Genomic DNA, 18,902 nt, shown 5'->3' on the forward strand with positions numbered 1-18,902 from the left:
TGGGCAGGGCAGATGCAGAAGCTGAGTGAGAACGGAGGGTGCTGATGCTGGAGAGTTTTGGCTGGATTGGCAAGAGAGAGGAACCTCCAAAGGTGGTGAAAAAAGAGAGGGCTAATGGGGCACTTGGGTGGCTCCGTCGGTTAAGCATCTGACCCTTGATGTCATCTCAGGATCATGGGATCGAGCCCCGTGTCGGGCTGTGCGCTGTCAGCGTGGAGCCTGCTTGGGAATCTCTCTCTCTCTCTCTCTCTCTCTCTCTCTCTCTGCCCCTCCCCAGCATGCTCTCTTTCTCTCTCTCCCCCTCTTTCTCTCCAAATAAAACTAACAAGACAACACAAAACAAAACAGGGGCCAAGCACAAATGAGACCTTCTCATTTTTCCCTCCACACATGCAAAGTGACAGGTACACCCTCACCTCTGCATTTGTTGCAAGTTGGGTGGCATCTCTCACACGTCCGTGTGTTTTGATCCGCGTAGTAATGCTCTGGGCAGGTGCGATGACACTCTCCCTTGGAGCGGAGCAGGAAGAAAAACGTATCGCAAGACAGGCAGTCGGTGGGCCGCGGGCCGCGGCACGCCTTGCAGGTCTTGCTACACCTCTCACACCGTCCGGTGGCTTCTTCCGCGTAATATCTGAAACCAAGTGCGGAAGCGAAGACTGAATCCCAGGCTTTGCTCTTGGGTTGGGTGTGGTGGGAAAATCGAGGTTAGCCAGACGGTGATTGTTTCCGAGTTGGGGGACTTTAGGCTCGACTCGCCAACCGTACTCAGTAGATACATTACCACAGAGCACCCCTCCTCTTACCACGCTTCGCTTTACGCGCTTTGCAAGCATTGTGCCTTTTACCATCTCGAGGTTTGTGGCCACCCTGCGTTGAGCAAGTCTCTTGGCACCATTTTTTCCAATGCCATTTGCTCACCCCGTGCCTCTGTCACGATTTGGTAATTCTCGCAATATTTCAAATCTTCTCATTATCATACGTGTTACGGTGATCTGTGCTCGGTGACAATGGCTCATTGAAAGTTCAGACGATGGCTACCATTTTTTAGCACTAAAATATTTTTCAGTTTAGGTGCGTACATCGCTCTTTTAGACATCATGCTCTTGCACCCTTCATGGACTATGGTATAATGTGAACCCAACTTTTATATGCACTTGGAAACCGAAACATTCATTTGACTTGCTCTGTTGCGATAGTCACCTTACTGCAGTGGTCTGGGAGTGAACTGCAGTATCCCCAAGGTACGCCTGTAATGATACTAACGACCCTAATGATTCTCTGTTTTCTTATCTTTAAATTGGGCACGGCAATCCCTTCCTTGCTATTTGTGAGTACTAAATTAGGTAACACATATGAAAGGACCTAGGACTTATCGTATGTTGCAGAGCTATGATAATTGTTCACTGCTTTTGCCTTCCTTATACCTATATGCCTCTCCACTTGAACATTCAAGTCTCAGGTTTCGTAGAATGGGATCTGGTTATGGAGGATGTTCTAAATGGATCTCTGAGTGATTCTTCTGGCGCCTCAATTAAAAAAAAAATAATCTTGACCTGGGAGATGATGTGCGTGATGCTAATGTTTACACAATAACAGGTGTAACCTCGTCGGAAAGATTTTTGGAGGCTGACGTAACAATAATCCCTGTTCGTTAACTTTTTACTGCGTATCCGATCGTACGCTAGGGACTTCGTAAACATTAGTTCCCTTTGTTGAACCTAGAACTGAGACACTAGAGCGTCACAGTCAGGAGCTTGCCTTTTGGAACAAGACCGCATGGGGTCAAAGCCAAGCTGTTCCAGGCATGAGCTGTGCGACTTTGGCCAATTCACACAACGTCTCTGTCTCAGGTCGTCATATGGGGCTTAATGTTAGCAGCTGAAATTAAATAAGTTATTATTGAGAAAATAGTTACAACAGTGCCTGGCACATTAAATAATGCGTGTTAGTGATAATTATGAACTGTATGTTAAACCTCAAAGCAAACCTTACGGTTTAGATATTATTGTCCCTATTTTATGTATGTAAAAACTGAGGCTCAGAGAATTTAGACCACTTGGCTCAATGTCAAACAGCCAGCGAAGTGGGGTAATGTGATTTCAACCTACCTGGTAAATACCGCTAGAGCAAAGCAGTGCAAAGTAAATAAGAATATTTCAAGCAAGATAGACGAGAGGAAAGAAATCGTGGACAAAGATGAACTTCTAGAGCTCATCTGACCCTCCTTGGCATCTCTGGACGTTGGCACACTGAAACTATCCTAGAAACTGGAAGGTCTGCCCTTGGCTTCTCTGGCGTGAAACTATCTGCCACATTAGGTTCCTTAAAGTTTCTTTCAGTTCCACTAACTTGTTGGAAACTAAGGCCATGGCTGAGTCTGCCTTACTCAGCCACCTGTCACTGACCTGAGTGAATGCACCTGTACCTCAGCGGTCAAGCCTTGTTTTACCTTCCACGGGTGGGTGAGGAACATTTACCACCGAATCAATCAGTAGGACTGGGGTATGAGAGAGACAGGGTCATGAAAGGAACACAAGGGGAAACTTCAGTCATGAAGTGAAGGGTTGATAAAGCCCACAGGAGGCTCAAAAGAGAGAGCCACAGGGCAAGGTAGAAATCCTCACTTGCCCACCCAGAGAATATACAGGCTGAAGTCAGAAGATCTGATTTCTAGTCTTGGCTCCACTGTGTTTTAGAAGCTTTGCGACTTTGGGCAAGTCACGTAACCTCTTTGAGCCTCAGTTTCCTCATTTTTAATACGGAGAGAATAATATCAATCTCATAGGATTAGTGGAGAACTAAATCATCATATAAAAATATATTCTGAGTAGAAATACTTCATAAACTCTAAAGCAGCATGAATGTGTTTTACTAACGTGATGGGTTTTTTTTTTTTTTCCAATGTTTTTATTTTTTTTATTTTTTTTTTATTTTTGGGACAGAGAGAGACAGAGCATGAACGGGGGAGGGGCAGAGAGAGAGGGAGACACAGAATCGGAAACAGGCTCCAGGCTCCGAGCCATCAGCCCAGAGCCTGATGCGGGGCTCGAACTCACAGACCGCGAGATCGTGACCTGGCTGAAGTCGGACGCTTAACCGACTGCGCCACCCAGGCGCCCCAACGCGATGGGTTTTTAAGATGAAAAGCATCAATAAGAACTGTGGGGAAGAAAGCTTCTTAATACCTAGTAGGTTTTAAAAATTATCAAAGAGGAGCGCCTGGGTGGCTCAGTCGGTTAAGCATCCGACTTCAGCTCAGGTCATGATCTCACAGTTCGTAGGTTCGAGCCACGCATCGGGCTCTGTGCTGACGGCTCAGAGCCTGGAGCCTGTTTCAGATTCTGTGTCTCCCTCTCTCTCTCTTCCCCTCCCCTGTTCATGCTCTGTCTCTGTCTCAAAAATAAATAAGCATTAAAAAATTTAAAAAATTATCAAAGAGTGAAAGATGGTGGTGGGGGGGGGGTTACTAGATACGATTAAAAATACCACTGCTTACTTTGATGACTTTTGCAGGAGGTGGCTATGAGATGCCCAGATCTTCAATGCCCAGAAGAGGATTTTGTGCCTAAATACAAACAATAATGGGAGCCTTGAAAAACCTGCTCCGAGGTTAAACACTAACATAACTATATGTGTTGGTAAAGGGTTCAGAAGATCATATACCTGCCTTTCCAAGGCAAAGAGATTTAACAAATCTCAGATGTAATGTATGTGGGACACTGATTTTACAAAAAGGGACAATCTCCGTTAAATATCTCCACTTATACCTCATTAATATCCCATTTGTTCCCCATGAAAGAGATTTATGGCAACCTGTGTGTCTCCTCTCCGTGGGTAACTTTACAATGGAACATCTGTCTTCTTAACTCCATGGTCTACAATCAGTTGAGATCACAAGATTACACCCTCTTGCGTATAGGAGTATTTAATGACTCGATTTGAGGAAGATGGTGTTTCCTTTCCGATCTTTTCAGGCACTTTGTGGAATGAAGATCAAAGGCTAAGCCAGGTGGCCCCATCACCTCTCTTGTTCGGTAGGGCCCTTTCTTCCTTGATCTATATGGCTGGTGTTTTTGAGGGCCGCTAATGTGTGTGACTTTGTGCTGAGTATTGTAGCAATATGTGCGAAAAAATAAGAGGCTTGGTTTTTTTTTCGAGGCGCTCGTAATTTTCTTGGTAAGAAATATAAAAGAAGCATAAATTCTTGAAGGTCAACCTCTTCGCATTACTCACACCTCCAACGTGTTCTTTATTAAACATGTGTCGAATGAATGAATGAGCGAATAGACGAGGTAAATCAAAACACAGGGCAGTGTATAAGGACCACAATGAGTAATGCAGGCAGTAGCTGCTATAGAAACTGAAGAAAGGAAAAGTGATGTCCTATCTGGGCAGAAGCATTTGGAAAAGTCTGAGGTTATAGGCTTTCATTTTGGGTCCGGAAACTCTCAGTGCCTTTCGGTTACCGATTGGGAAGGAAGAATCAGCAACAGGCCCGTAATCAATCTTTCTCTTTATTGGTGATTCCTGGGTTGGGGGCGGGGAGGGATGCCCTGGTCAAATCTTTCAAATAAGGTGGTAACCTGACCCCCTGATAAATACACTCAAAGATTTTCCTAGCAAAAAATAATAGAGTTCTCATATGCAAGGGGCTTTTAGGAGAACATATCAGTGTCCCTACATTGCTTATGGGAACTAAACCTGCAAATAATGGATTTATGGGGACGTGGTAGGTTGGAGCATTGGTAGGGTATAAATGGGGATATGTAACTGAGATGGTTCCCTTTGTAAAATTAATGCGCCGCATACATCACTTTGATCTCGCCAACAGAACAAATCCTAATGCAGAAGAGAAAGAACCTACATTTATGGTCTTAAGACTGCTCTGGGGGAAGAATCCTTTGCCTCTGCCTTGTGATTGCTTGTACCTCGAAATCAGTAGCGAAGTTTGGCACGTGAGCCTGACCTGATGATTGGCGTCTCGTGTTATTTCACTGGGTCTCTCGCCTCTCCCACGTCCTCATCCATTACTACGAACCAGCAGAAATCCTTTAGAGACCATGAGACCTTGGTTGGACTCTCGTCTTCGTTTCTTACCAGCACCGAGACTTCAGTCTGGTGTTCTGTAACTTAGCTTCGATGTCTGCACAGGGGGTTTGCCAGTAGTGATATCTGGAGTGGCTTTGGGATCAAATGAGGGAGACGTGTAGCGAGCACCTTACCCTTCCCTGCACTGGGGCAGGCACTCCTTTTCCAGCTGGAACGAGCTTGGTTGGCAGGAGAGGCACTGTGTGCTGCGTCTCCCTTCACATGTCCTACAAGAGCTGTGGCAGGGCGCGCACTGGTGGCTGTCCTCATCAGCGTAGTAGCCCTCGGGGCAGTCCTGCACACAGGTCATGTCTGCCAAGGAAGGAAAAGAGTCTGTCATCGTATCAAGTAGGACACACGTCTCCCAGCCCTCCTCTACGCGCTCCCCAGAGTGAACCATGGTGGGGGGTGGGGGAGGATGCTGGACGAAGGGGGCAATGTCCTTGTCAATGCCGTCCTTCTCAGGTCTCCTGGGTCCAGATAGACGCTAACACCTTCCAGGTCTTCAGAATATCCCTCTCCTTCTTCCCTCTCTCCTGTGCCCCTCCCTTGTTCCTTCTCTTAGCTGAGTGGGCTTTGTTTCATTTTTGTTCTCCCATACCCGTGTTACGCTTAATCATGGGATCCCTGGGAACCCGAGAGCGTTGCTTCACATTAGCCGTGACTTTCGAATGTGAGCTGCTGGAGGTGGCCATCCTCAGACCGTGCCATACTTCAAGAAGACATATTAATCAGCGGATGCAAAACTCAAGGGGAAATTTTGATGAGGGGGTGAATGCCTGCATATTCGTAAAGCGTCCCTGCACGGACTGCTTATTAATTGCGAGGGAAAATAGTAACTAAGCAGTGGACACATCGGACAGCACCTTGAACAGAGGGCCGTGGTCCGCCTCACTGATGAGGGGCAGGGGAACATCCTGGGTTTCCAGAAGGACGTGACGTCTCCTGTGAAGCATTCTGGCCCGAGAGTGCATAATCTCTGTCTCATCGTGGGAAGCTTTGCACAGACTTCAACACAGGGATAGGGGCTGTATTCTTCTCAAATCCCAATATTATATAGAAAAAAACGTCTGTGGCAACGTCTCCGGTTAAGGGGGGGCCTCAGACTCATGGCAACTAAAAGCAGTACCTGATTGGAGACTGGACCTTGGTCTACAGGGGGATTGCCCGAATTACAAAACAGATGAAAAAGTCTTGATGCTAAATTCACGTGCATTGACAACTGCACTGTGGTCGGAAACAAATATATCGTGGCATTCACGTTGACAGAGACTGAGACCACGCTCACGATCGGGCAGACGGGGTACAAGATTAGCAGCGGGTCAAGTGGGTAAAGGGCACCCCTGTGGCGTTCTTTGTGCTTTTGCCTTTTCTGTAGGTTTGAACATGTTCCAAATACAAAGTGAAAAATTAGAAAGACCCTACCCATCGACCGGGCCCCAGGCATCGTGCAAGGCAGTTTCCCCCATGGAGGGAGAGAGAGCCCGCCCCAGAGGAAAAGTAACTCACTGAGAAGAAGGCTGTCCCTCGGGCAGGTGCGACACTGGTCCTCTGCGGGCCCGGTGCAGCGGAAACACTTAGCATGACAGGGCTTGCATCCCAGAGCCTCATCCCAGTACTCAACCGGGGCACATTCCTTGTGAGGCACACAGCGTCCGTGGCTGGCCATCCCCAGGCCTTCCCGACAGGTGGTGCAGGTCCCAGGCGACGAGCAGGTCCGGCAAGACTTGTGACACTCTGTGGGCGGGGTGCGGGCAGGAGACACAGTGAGAGAGGGCCAGGGCGCCCCTGGAGGGTGTGTTCACGTTCCTTCCTCAGTTCTTTTAGAGATTTCTAGGGCTCTGGGCCAAGGGCAGGGGGCCGTGAGTTGGGTACGGCCCTTGGGACTCTGCGTAGAACGTTCTCGTCCAATGAGTTTCGCATTCTCTCTAATAACTAGAGAGCCCCTTCTTGCAAAATTACCAAAACAGCAATAAAGTAATGATGTGCGTGCGGCCTGTTCACCACCGTAACTCTTGTTCTGTGGTCCCCCACTGACCTCCCAGAACACCTTGAGCTTATCACTAATGGAACAATTGTTGGGATGTGTTACAATTACCCATTGACAAAAAAAAAAAAAAAAAAAGGCCTCTTGTAGTCACTGATGAATGCATAGTACCTATGAGAGGGCCTGGCATACAACAGGCTCTCAGTAAATTCCTGTTAGACAAACAAAATGACAGCAATTCATTCCCCCCCTTGCGGTTTTTAGCAATTGCTGTTCCCTCGGCCTAGAGTTCTCTTCTAGATATATGTGTGGTTTGTTGCCTTTGTTTGTCCATGATATCTTCAGGCTCCCTCTCTCCAATTGCGACTCCATTCTGTCCCCTCCCTTGACTTATTTTTCCTCTTGCCTTCTTTAGAGTCTGTCTTCCCCAGTGGAATATAAGCTCCTTGAGGCCAGGAATCTGCCTGAATTGTCCCCCGTATTTCCTCAGGCCCGGAGGAGTGCACGGCACCCTGAGGAGTGCACGGCACATAGTAGGCCCCCAATAAGGGCTCACTGAATGCATAGACACACTGAATGCATAGGATGCATTAGTATTATCTAGATCAGAAAACTGAGGCTGGAAAAGGGCAGGATTAGGGGCTGAACCCAGGAGTTCACTAAGAGCTCTTTCTGCCCCAGTGCCTTGGGTTAGGTATGGGATTCTTAGAGGTGCCTATGCTACCTCATAGTGGATAATTTGGGTGATCTGAATGGATCCCAAGCCCTTGTGTGTCTTAGAGGAGATCTTGCTTGGTTCCGGATGCTTCTCTGCATCTTTATTTCTCCCGGTACCAGCTTCCCTCAGTCTGCTTTTGGGCTGGTGGCGGGTGCCCTGGCCTAGCAAGGAGAGGCCTCAAGTTCCCAACAGTTGAGCTGGCCTAAGGGGAGCCCAGGCATCTGTACGGTTGTGTGGGGGCTTTTTTGTTTGTTTTTATTGTTGTTTTAAAGCTCCCCAGGCGATTCTAATGGGCCACCGGGGATGGGAACCAGGGGCCTTTCTCAATGAGAAAATTAAATCAGGTAAATCATGTAAACGTACTGTGAGGCCTGTAAAGTCTTCCGTGTGGCAAATTACCTTTGTCGTTGAACATCAGAAAAGGGCCAGAAATGGACCCTCTGTTCCTGCCTGAGCACAGGCAAGGTGGCACCTCAGCACTTCGGCCGAGTGGCTCAACTGTCAAAGAAACGGACCCCCAAGCTCGCTCCCGCCCCGTCCTCTGCGCACTTCTGAGCCCGTGTTCTTTCAGGTTGACACGAAAGGGTGCCTTCCGTCAAACACACAAAAAAGTATACCCAGATCACAGAGCCAGAGCAGAAACTTCGGGAGCCAGCTCCGTCTTCCTGTCCCATGACATGCACAACGTTTGCCTGAGGACGTTCTGGGTTTTTCCTGCCACGGGCGCTCGCCCTCAAGCCCCCGCTGTTGTTGGGACCCCCTCTGCCTATCTGGCCAGCGTTTGCTTGGTGGCAACACGGGGCAAAGTTCCGACCGGCTGCCTAGCTGGAATGAACCCTGGAACTCTGGAAAAGTTCACCCGGAATGATTCATTTGTTTGAGGATTCTAGTAACAGACAATTTATTTTATTTATCCTGCTCTGAGGCAAACAGTTTATACCCGGCTCAAACATAAGGAGGCACAAACGATAGCAGATCTCTACTTAAAAGTGCTGAGTAGGTGGTCCCAGGGAAGGAGCTGCTGAAGCGGATGAGTCAAGGAGGGAAATCTTAGGGAGGAACCGAGGAGGGAGACGAGAGGCGCCGAGAAAATTCTCTAGGGCACAGCTTTCCTTATGCTGCTGTAAACCTTCAGTGGCTTCAAGTTTTAAGAAAAAAAAAAAAAAAAAAAGAAAACAACCTCTCGTCTGAGGTGCCCGAGTAGTTCAGTCGGTTAAACATCCGACTTTGGCTCAGGTCGTGATCTCACAGTTGGTGAGTTCGAGCCCTGCATCTGGCTCACTGCTGTCAGCACAGAGCCTGCTTGCTTCAGATCCTCTGTCTCCCTCTCTCTCTGCACCGCCCGCCCCCCCCCCCCCCCCCGCATTCTCTCTCTCTCACAAAAATAAATAAACGTTAAAAAAAAAAAAAGCTTCCATTTTGGGCGACTTTCAAAGCCTTATCTCCCCTGGGAAGCTTCACACAAGAATTCTTTTTGATCAGCAGTTTGGAGCCACTGTTGTGACGAGGGTCAACCTGATTTATTATTAAGAAGAGTTAATATGGTCAGAGCTTGTGAACGGTTCATTTAAAAGAAAGACATAATAAATTAGAGCCGATTCAAAAGCTGCTTTCTGGAGCAGGAGGGAAACGGCTTGGGTGACGGCTCTGGGGCCGGAACCCTACACACCCCAGCACCTGCCCTCTGCAGAAACCCACAGCTGAGTCAGGCGCCCCTGGGTGCAGCGCTTGGCCACGCCCCCGGAAGTCTATACCTCTGCACTCCTTGGTCTCTTTCTCATAGTAAGTCCCTGCCGGACACTCCTCCAAGCAGCGTCCATCATAGAGAACCGAGGATGACTCAGCACAGAGGTCACAGTCATCCGCTGAGGGGCCATCACACTCCAGACAGTCTTCGTGGCAGGGGACACACTGGCGTCTGTCTGCGTAGTAGCCGCGGGGACAGGACTGATGGCACATGTCCTTGTACAGGAAGGACTCAGGCATACACTCTGGGGGGGAGGAGGAAACGGCAAGTTAGCCCTGGGGCACAGGAGAGAGGGATTCATTCCTTCCACACTGCCTCCGCCGACCTGGGTGTTAACGTGTGTGCGTCCCAAGCCCACCCTGCCAGGGCGCACCCCCCACGTCTCCAAACTTTGGGAGAGAAGACCACACAGGGGGGCCTGAGGAGAAGGTGCAGGGTTTCCAGCCCGAAATGATCTGCCCCTTGGAGGTTCCAGAAAATCGCAGTGCTGTGGCAGACGGGCGGTGGCCGAGATGCTGGGGGTATCGTTTGAAAACCCGGAAGGCTGTAAACGGATTTTTAAAGTTGTACTGAGCCCCTCGCACTCTGTTCGATCCCCAAGTGGTTAAGGAATTCTTGCATTAGTTAATTTTTTATTCACTGCTAGGGTAGATCAATGAAATAGACGTGGTTACTCAGCGTGAGGAGGGCACTGTGAGTTTCTTTGATTTTGACTCCTTCTCTTATTTGGGGGGAAACCAAGAAAACGCTTTCAATTGCGCCAAGAGAATCCTTTCGATAGAACCATGCCAGTGAGATGAGTCTTACTCTGGAGAGGAAATCAAGACAGCCTTACCTGGAGATAATTCCAGAGAAAGAACTCCTAGCCAGAGTGCTCTTCTGAGCCTTAACTACTGCCCGAATTTTTCTTTCACGTCTTTTGTAAGAGTTGCGATTCTCTGGCTACCTCTGTGTTTCATTAGTATCGGTCTGTCCTGTAAGATTTTGAGCTCGAGGAGGCCGGAACTTTGGGTTCTTATCTGTATCTCTAGCGCCTGGGATAGCTTGGCACACCCCCAGGGCTCAGTACACATGCAGAAAAGGGGTTCTCGTCTGTCTTCACTTGCAGAATCCATAATGGAAAGGCTTTATCTCACTCTCGATGTCCTCAGTGACGTGCACAGAGGTAGATCTACTCCAGTAAAGGCAAGGAGACTGGCTCCTTCTGTTCTGCACGGACCTCCCCCTCCCCCCTCCCCCCCCCCCCCCCCCCCCGCCCCCAGTGCCCAGCGGGGGTGGCGTGGGAGAGCCACATCCTCCCCTGGGATGCCCCCCCGGGTACCTTTGCATGTTTGCTCATGGATGCAGTCCTGACACATCTTGGGGCAAGGCCTGCACACCCCGTCCATGGCCACGTGCCTCTCGGGGCAGGTTTCCCGGCATGCTCCCTGGTCCAAGACGAAGCCTCCTTGGCAAGAGCGGCAGCTGGTGGCATTTCCTTCACATGTTCTGCAGGGGGCGCTGCAGCGCCTACATGTGCTGTCTTCTGCGTAGAAGCCCCTGTGGGGAGGACAGAGCACAACTGGAGAAGCCTTCCCACTGGGGAAGTGAGCCACGCCTGGTGGCAGAGGGTTTGGGACTGAGCAAACCAGAGGCGCTGCTCGTGCCGTCGGGCAGGATGAGTCCGTCAGCTTCCTGAGGGAGTGCGGGCAGAGATCAAATGCGGGAAGATCAAGTGAAAGTCCTAGCTACTATCCCTGCGAATTTGGTTTGTTTGGAAACGACTTTTGTTCATTTGTATATAGTTTAGCCATCTTCTCATGTCCCCATTTTACTTCCTAATTTTTTTTCCTTTATTTTCTTTATTTAAGAGGTTCATTTATTTATTTATTTATTTATTTTTTTAATTTTTTTTTCAACGTTTTTTATTTATTTTTGGGACAGAGAGAGACAGAGCATGAACAGGGGAGGGGCAGAGAGAGAGGGAGACACAGAATCGGAAACAGGCTCCAGGCTCTGAGCCATCAGCCCAGAGCCTGACGCGGGGCTCGAACTCACGGACCGCGAGATTGTGACCTGGCTGAAGTTGGACGCTTAACCGACTGCGCCACCCAGGCGCCCCAAGAGGTTCATTTATTTTTTGAGAGAGAGCACGAGCCGGGGAGCACCACGGAGAGAGGGAGACAGAGAGGGAGACACAGAGCAGTGGGCTCTGTGCTGTGAAACACACGTAAGGTCTTCGCACACAGCAGCAGCAAACGTATTTGGAGTCGCTGTTATTGGAATGTATGTTTATCTGATTGGCTTTCTTCCAGGTGGAATCTGATGTCTGTATATACGTTGTACACCTGCATGATGAAATTATCGTGCCATAGAAATCTCTCACTGCTCAATGAGCACAGCAAATCTGAAAGCCTCAACCTTTTCAAATCTATTCGGAAGACGAGGGGAATAGAGGTCGTTTCTTTGACGAAAAAAGCTGAGGGCAAGAGCTGGAACTTGCAGAAGCAGGGAAATCATAAACCAGTATAGAGAACGTGGGCTTCCGATGTCATAGGTACCTATTCCAGTTGTTTTCTGTGATTTTCATTCCGTTAGTCAGTTATCGCCGTGTAACAAAACACCCCAGAGTTCATCCCTTGTCCGTCTGTGGGGAAGCCAGATATAGGCTGAGCTTACGCTCAGAGAAACTCGTGTCACTGTACTAGAAGAGCTCAGGCATGTGCTCCGGGGGAGGAGGCTTGGCCCCAAGGTGCGCACTAGGCCCAGGTCGTCTTCACGTCACTTTGTCCTCCCTGGCACAGGGACCTCGTGGGGCACATTCTTCTCTTAGTCACGGCAGAAGCGCGAGAGGGCAGGTTCATCCAGGCACACCCGTTTTAAGCCTCTGCTCGCCTTCTGCTAACATCCTGTTGGCTAAATCAACCCTGGCCAAAGTCAGGGGTCAGGGAAGTCCATTCTGTCTCCGTGGGAGTTGCTGCAGATTGACAAGCAGAGGACACGGATCCACGGAAGGGTGAAAAATTGCAGCAAGTACTCAATATCCTAGAGTCACGTTTGAATCCGAATGCCAATCAGGGATCCTGCCCCGTGTCTTTACTTGATGTCTTAATTAATTAAGGCATTTTACATCTATCTAATCGTTCTTTCGGCTCTCCCTTGGTATTTGTTCAGTAAGCAAAAACGTATTGAATGTATCAGGAAGAAACAGGACAAAACAGGACAGGCGTGAATAAAAGTCACGTACCTTATGTGGTCGCGAGAAAGAAAAATTGGAGGAGAAGCAGTTTAGTAGAAGAGGAAGAACTCAATAGAATCCAGATGAAAGCCAGGACCAGGCTTCCTTATGCACGAGTATCTTAGCTGTTTTGGTCCACAGTGGGGAAGAGTCAAAGCCAATGCAACTGTGTCCAGCCACGTCAGTCTCTTAAAAGTGAATTTGGCAGGACAGTGGGTAGAAATGTGTTACATGCCCAACAAGAGCTTGACTGAATTTGAGAAATTTGAAGGTAAGGAAATTGAGTGCATTCTCAAGCATGTCACGTCTTCTACCTGAATGAGAGTTTCACGGGTTCATTGTTTCTGTGTACGTAGTGAGGGCTTTGGCCTCACCCAAAGACAAGCCTGGCTTTCCTCCCCAGCTAACTTCTAAACTCTTGGAATTTCCCAAGGGGTGTGAATGTCTTTGTTATTCCTTGAGACCCAACGGACCACATTTGATCCTTTGAAGAAAGGAATGACTCAGGGTGGGGCCAGCCACACTCTGTAGTTTTAGGAGGGGGACTGAGTAAGGAGCCAATCTTGTGCTTAGAGGTTGGAGGCTTTGGTTCATGTGCTATCTCTTGACCTCTGGGGGATTTTCAGTGCTCTGCCTGGCCAAGGTCCCTACAGAATTGTTTCTGGACACTGAACACGAGCGGTTCGAGTATAGAGTTTGGAAAGGTGCAGCACCAAGAACCTGTTCCAGATTCTTCTCCTAGGGGAGTCAGTGGATGTCCAATGAGGAGCTAAAGTAAAAGGAATGGATTCAGTCAAAAAAGAACACAAAATATTAAGCAGGTCGGGTCAAGTTTGCGTCAAGATACTCACAGGAGTCTAAAACACGGAAGAATGAGGAGGAACAGAAAAACGTCCAAGGGATGGGATATGAGAAAGATTCAGATGGATGCTATTTCTTTGGGTGGCTCGGTCAATTAAGCATCTGACTCCAGCTCAGGTCATGATCTCACAGTTTGTGAGTTTGAGCCCCGCGTCGGGCTCTCTGCTGTCAGCACAGAGCCTGCTTGGGATCCTCTGTCCCCCTCTCTCTTTGTCCCCACCCCCTGCGCTCGCTCGCTCTCTCTCTCTCAAAAATAAATATTAAAAAAATTTTTTTTTTTTTTTAAAAATTTTTTTTCAACGTTTTTTATTTATTTTTGGGACAGAGAGAGACAGAGCGTGAACGGGGGAGGGGCAGAGAGAGAGGGAGACACAGAATCGGAAACAGGCTCCAGGCTCCGAGCCATCAGCCCAGAGCCCGACGCGGGGCTCAAACTCGCGGACCGCGAGATCGTGACCTGGCTGAAGTCGGACGCTTAACCGACTGCGCCACCCAGGCGCCCCAAAAAAAAAATTTTTTTTAATTGGATGTTATTTTTTCAATATTTTGTTTAGTGATTCCTCACTAGCATAAAATTTTATTCACTTCAAATGGTAAAAAGAAAGCACACACACACACACACACACACACACACACACACTATTGAAGATAACTGCTAACTGAAAAATATGTAAATCTCAGGAACTTGTTGGGAATCAGCCGGAAGGTTCTTCTTCAGAACCCCTTTGCTAAAAGCAGCCTTCTCTCCATAGACCTGCCCAGTACTTGGTCCTGCTATGTTCTCCTCACCTTTACAAAACTTTTTTTTTTGTTGTTAATGCTTTACTTCCCTGTTATTTTCATTTAAGAAGAAAAAGAATATCTCTTTGGAGAAGAAATGGCCATTTGGATTACATTGTTAATTTCAAAGTACTTTATATGGAGGTTGTTTGACCCAGATACATGTATGTCACAAGAGCTGTGTGGTTGTGGAGCTTTACCTGTTTTCTATGGACACCTAAGACAGTGACAGCCAGCGCTTGATGGAAGATTGTTTTCCTGCCATCAGAGTTTCAAATCATTCCTATTTGGTGAATTTGAGCACACTTTGTTTTTTTGGTCGCCTTTTTAAACAATCGCTGTAAATGATGTATGCTGCTACTCAGGCTTTCCTCTTTCGTGAGCATATACCATATTTGAAAAAGTCGTGGCCACTATGGTTGACTTATAAGTAATTCTGAATATTTGGCGGCCATTTCGCTGCAGGTTGTAGTCCTGGTCTAAGCCTAACTGCTGTTGGAGGATGGATTGCACCCATAAGGGTGTTTTCTCAGAAATAGCAACAAAGCCACCAAGCCAAGCTAGATATTATACGTTCCTCAGACTTTATCTTCCCTGTTTTTTTTTTGTTTTTTTTTTTTATAAACACAAGAAGGGGGGGGTGGGGCTACTGGAATGAACCCACCCTACTCAAAGCAGAGGGCACATGCTCACGATTCTGTAGTCTACAGGACTTTTGGGCCATGTTGGTGGCTTCCCTACCGCTCAAAAAATACAGAATATCTTGGCTGCTGTGTATCTGCATGGTGTCCCATTGCTTCAAGGAGCAGCTCGATCCTGGTTTGGGGTAGCGTTGAGCCACCAGCTCACTGGGGGGAGGCCAAATGCTGCTCCTTCTTCTTCGCTTTACTGCATTATCAATTCCCGTAACGTTCAAAGAATCCAAGATGGAGTTGGCAAAGGGTGGGAATGATTAAATAAGTAAGGTGATGATACCAACAGTCGGTTGAGTCCCACCATGGTAGAGGTTAACGAAGAGGCAATGATGGACTTGGGGAAGTAGGTTACGGGGCTTCACCTTCGTTTTTCTCTCGTGTCTTGGCTAGCTTTGCCGAGGCTGGAGCGTGGTTGTTGAAGCGGCTGGGCTGGGAGTTTTCTGACTCTTCTCTTGCATCATCCTTCCTTCTCTCCCTGGCTTCTCTTACCCTGACGGTTTCCTTCCCTTCCCCTACTGTCTGCCTGACAAAATGCTTTAAGAGCTATTCACTCTTAAGCCTCGTCTCAAATACCCAGCTGGAGAGGAGCCTTGAAAATACGCTAAGTAAAGGAAACCGGCCCGAAAGATGACATTTTGTAGGGTTCTGTTTTTGTGAAATATCAAGGAAAAGGCAAATCTATTGAGACAGAAGGTAAATTAGTGGTTGTTTAGGGATGGGGGAAATTCGGAGTTTCTTTTTTGGGGTGATGAAAGTATTTTAAAATGGATTGTGGTGATGATTACACAACTCCGGCAACATCCCAAAAGCCATTGAATTGTACGCTTGGCATGAAGGAATTGCGTGGTGTTAAATTACATGTAAGCTGTTCTTTAAAAAAAGAAACCCCAGTTAGATGAGAAGGTGGCATTGTGTGATGACTAAGCACATACATTTAAGTGCTAGAGAGATTTGGGGTAAAATCCTCGCCATACCGGGGATTAGCTGTGTGATCCTGGCATGCTACCTCGTGCTTGAAACAGCAGAAAACAGCAGAAAAGAAGATTCTGGCGAGGATTAGTGAGGTCATACATTGGAAGCCCTTAGCGCAGTGTCGGCACATCACAAGACTCGACAAGTAGCTGTTTTTACGTGGTTTCCTTTCCCTGGGAATGTCTTCGCCTTTTTGTGTATTTAGGCCCCGAGAAGGATGACACTGGTTGATATAAACCTCCCCAACTGGATTGTAAGCCTTTTGCAGGCTCAGACTTCCTTCAGTTGCTCATACCTTAGCTTCCAACAGCGCTTCTTAACACCTAGTAGGTGCTAAATATTTATCGGCGGAATTGAGTTGAGTGTGTTTGGCTTCTCTGCTAGATTGGGAGCTCCTGGAGTACCGTGACTTATGATTGTACCTCCAGGCTCTGTCTCAGTGGTGGATACAGATACTAATGCTCTCTCTCCCTCCACTACTGAGATGGATCTTGTGGATCTGTCATCGAGTTCTTTTTAATCAGTGAACAAATGAAATCTCGAATTCCTCACAACAGATTGTGTCGGTCACTTCCCCAGACTTTTCTCGTGCCTTCCTCTTTCCAGTCTGCCTGGCTGTCAGTGTTCTGATTTTATGGGGATATTCAGGGGTGAACCTTGTTTAGCCTAAACTGATCCTTCTGTGTCCATCCCTCTTGACCGAGATCGGTTTTGGAAATGCTAAGTGACGCATTCTGGTTAATAATGAGATGTGAAGGGGCTCCGGGGAGGACAGGCTAAGCGTGATCCAAGAGCAAAATGTAAAGGTCGTGGGTTTTCAATGAAGCGTTGGCCACTCACGTAACCGACGCGGGATTTCTAAACTCCTTGTTACGTGACAAAATCTACCCGATTTTGTCTCAGGATGGACACTTCTACCTAGGATTTCTGTTGTTCGTCACTGTAAGTTTCCTGATATACTTTTCCATTTGATGTTTTCCGCTTCCCTGTTAAATCCTGGAGGTAGAGCCATTGATGGGAAGAGAGAAGGAATTAGAAACCAGGGGACCGAAGGAACCATGAGGAATCAATAAATAATTAACCAGCTATTATTCTATATTTATGATGTAGACCTCCTACCTCACCTACTATAAACATTTCAGAAGAAGAGATACATTCATGTGTTCACAGCCCATCACGGTCTGACTCTTGTGATGGGAAAAAAGCAACTAAAGACAAGGTGGAAAAAGAATGTATTTTGGCAAGAGTGAAAATGTGTGTATATAGCAGTCACAAGGGCAAAGCATGCATCTGGCCTTCTGTATGTTTTGGCTGCTGCAGCCAACAGTGATGTCAGAGTCATGAGGGGACACTTTCGGCGGCTCTGTGACCAGGAACACGGGACAGGGCTTCTTTGGTGCGAGAAGCGATTGTCCTCCAGGTACAGGAGGATGAACCAGACCCGGACGTGAAAGGAAGAGGGACACTTACTCAGGACATCTGGTGTAGCACCTGCCTTCATGGAGGAAGAGAGGGAAGTCTGGCCGAGTCCGGCACTTTCCGCAAAGATTGGCTCCAGAGCAGGAGGCACAGTCCTCCGGACAGTTCTCGCAGCTGCCACTCGTCACCGAGGGCCATGTGCCTTCGGGACACGAGGAGACACAGGCCTGGGCCAACAGATACGTGCCTAGAAGCCCAGGGAAGAAGGCAGATCAGACGGTCATCATGTGTCTGGTCCAACAGCACACACGTCCATGAAGTAATTAATTATTAACTAATTAATTAATTTAAATGTTTGTTTTCGAGAGAGCATGAGCAGGGAGGGGCAGAGAGAGACAGGGAGAGAGAATCTCAAGCAGGCTCCATGCTGTCAGCACAGAGCCTGACACGGGGCTTGAACTCACCAACTGTGAGATCACGACCTGAGCCGAAACCAGGAGTTGGACACTTAAGTGACTGAGCCACCCAGGCACCCCATGGCTAATGAACTTTAAAGAGTAATGGAACTTCTAGGGGCCCCTGGGTGGCCGAGTCGGTTAAGCATCCGACTTTGGCTCAGGTCATGATCTCATGGTTTGTGAGTTCGAGTCCCTTGTCAGACTCTGCTGTCAGTGCAGAGCCTGCCTTGGATCCTCTGTCTCCCTCTTTCTCTGCCTCTCCCCTGCTTGCTCTCTCGCTCTCTCTCTCTCTCTCTCTCAAAAATAAAAAACACTAAACAAAAGGGGGGGAGTAATGGAACTTCCAGAAATGTCACGTACCTAACAATTCTGTGGCAAAATCAACAGATAGCCTCATCATGCCTTTAGGTAAGAACCTTTTCTTTTCTTTCCTTTTCTCTTTCTTTTTCCTTTGAAAGCCAGCTTTTTTTTTTTTAAAGATTTCATTTTTCAGTAATCTCTACACCCAACGTGACCCTCGAACTTACCACCCCGAGATCAAGAGTTCCATGCTCTACTGACTGAGCCAGCCAGGTGCCTCTGAGAGCAAGTTTTTACAAGAGGTCACTGTTTGGGTCCCTGCATTCCCTGTGATGGGAATAACGAGGAGACTAGATCGAGTCCTGCAAACCTTTTACGTAAAGATGCCGATACCTGTACGTAAGGGACAGCAAAGTGGCTCGGCCCCTTCTGCCCCTTGTCACCCTCCACACTGACCTTTTGGACACGAAGTGCACAGGGTTGCAGATTCATTGCAGGTTTCACAAGAAGGATGACACGGCTGGTGTCCTCTCAAAATGTCTGTGTGGGGACAGAAACCGGAAGTCAGTGTCCTATGAACAGGCATTATTCCAGTGTGGGGAGGGGTCTTGCAGGGTAATCTCCGCCTTCCTGCCCGAATAGAATCCCTTCAAGTTT

At 47.9% G+C, this 18,902-nt stretch overlaps 1 protein-coding gene across 2 annotated transcripts in view; it reads right to left on the reverse strand.

Annotated features, from left to right (window-relative positions):
• PCSK5 (proprotein convertase subtilisin/kexin type 5) overlaps positions 1 to 18,902 on the reverse strand; it is a 452,999-nt gene that overhangs the window by 19,030 nt on the left and 415,067 nt on the right. For both annotated transcript variants that reach the window (XM_058695668.1, XM_058695669.1), the window contains 7 exons: positions 18,702 to 18,785; positions 17,539 to 17,734; positions 10,865 to 11,082; positions 9,551 to 9,787; positions 6,601 to 6,828; positions 5,226 to 5,403; positions 417 to 634 (listed from right to left, as the gene is read on the reverse strand). In XM_058695668.1, the coding sequence (XP_058551651.1) occupies positions 417 to 634; positions 5,226 to 5,403; positions 6,601 to 6,828; positions 9,551 to 9,787; positions 10,865 to 11,082; positions 17,539 to 17,734; positions 18,702 to 18,785 (1,359 nt within the window). The remainder of the gene's footprint in view (positions 1 to 416; positions 635 to 5,225; positions 5,404 to 6,600; positions 6,829 to 9,550; positions 9,788 to 10,864; positions 11,083 to 17,538; positions 17,735 to 18,701; positions 18,786 to 18,902) is intronic.

The sequence above is a fragment of the Neofelis nebulosa genome, chromosome 12, assembly GCF_028018385.1.
Source record: "Neofelis nebulosa isolate mNeoNeb1 chromosome 12, mNeoNeb1.pri, whole genome shotgun sequence".
In the NCBI taxonomy this organism is placed as follows: Eukaryota; Metazoa; Chordata; class Mammalia; order Carnivora; family Felidae; genus Neofelis; species Neofelis nebulosa.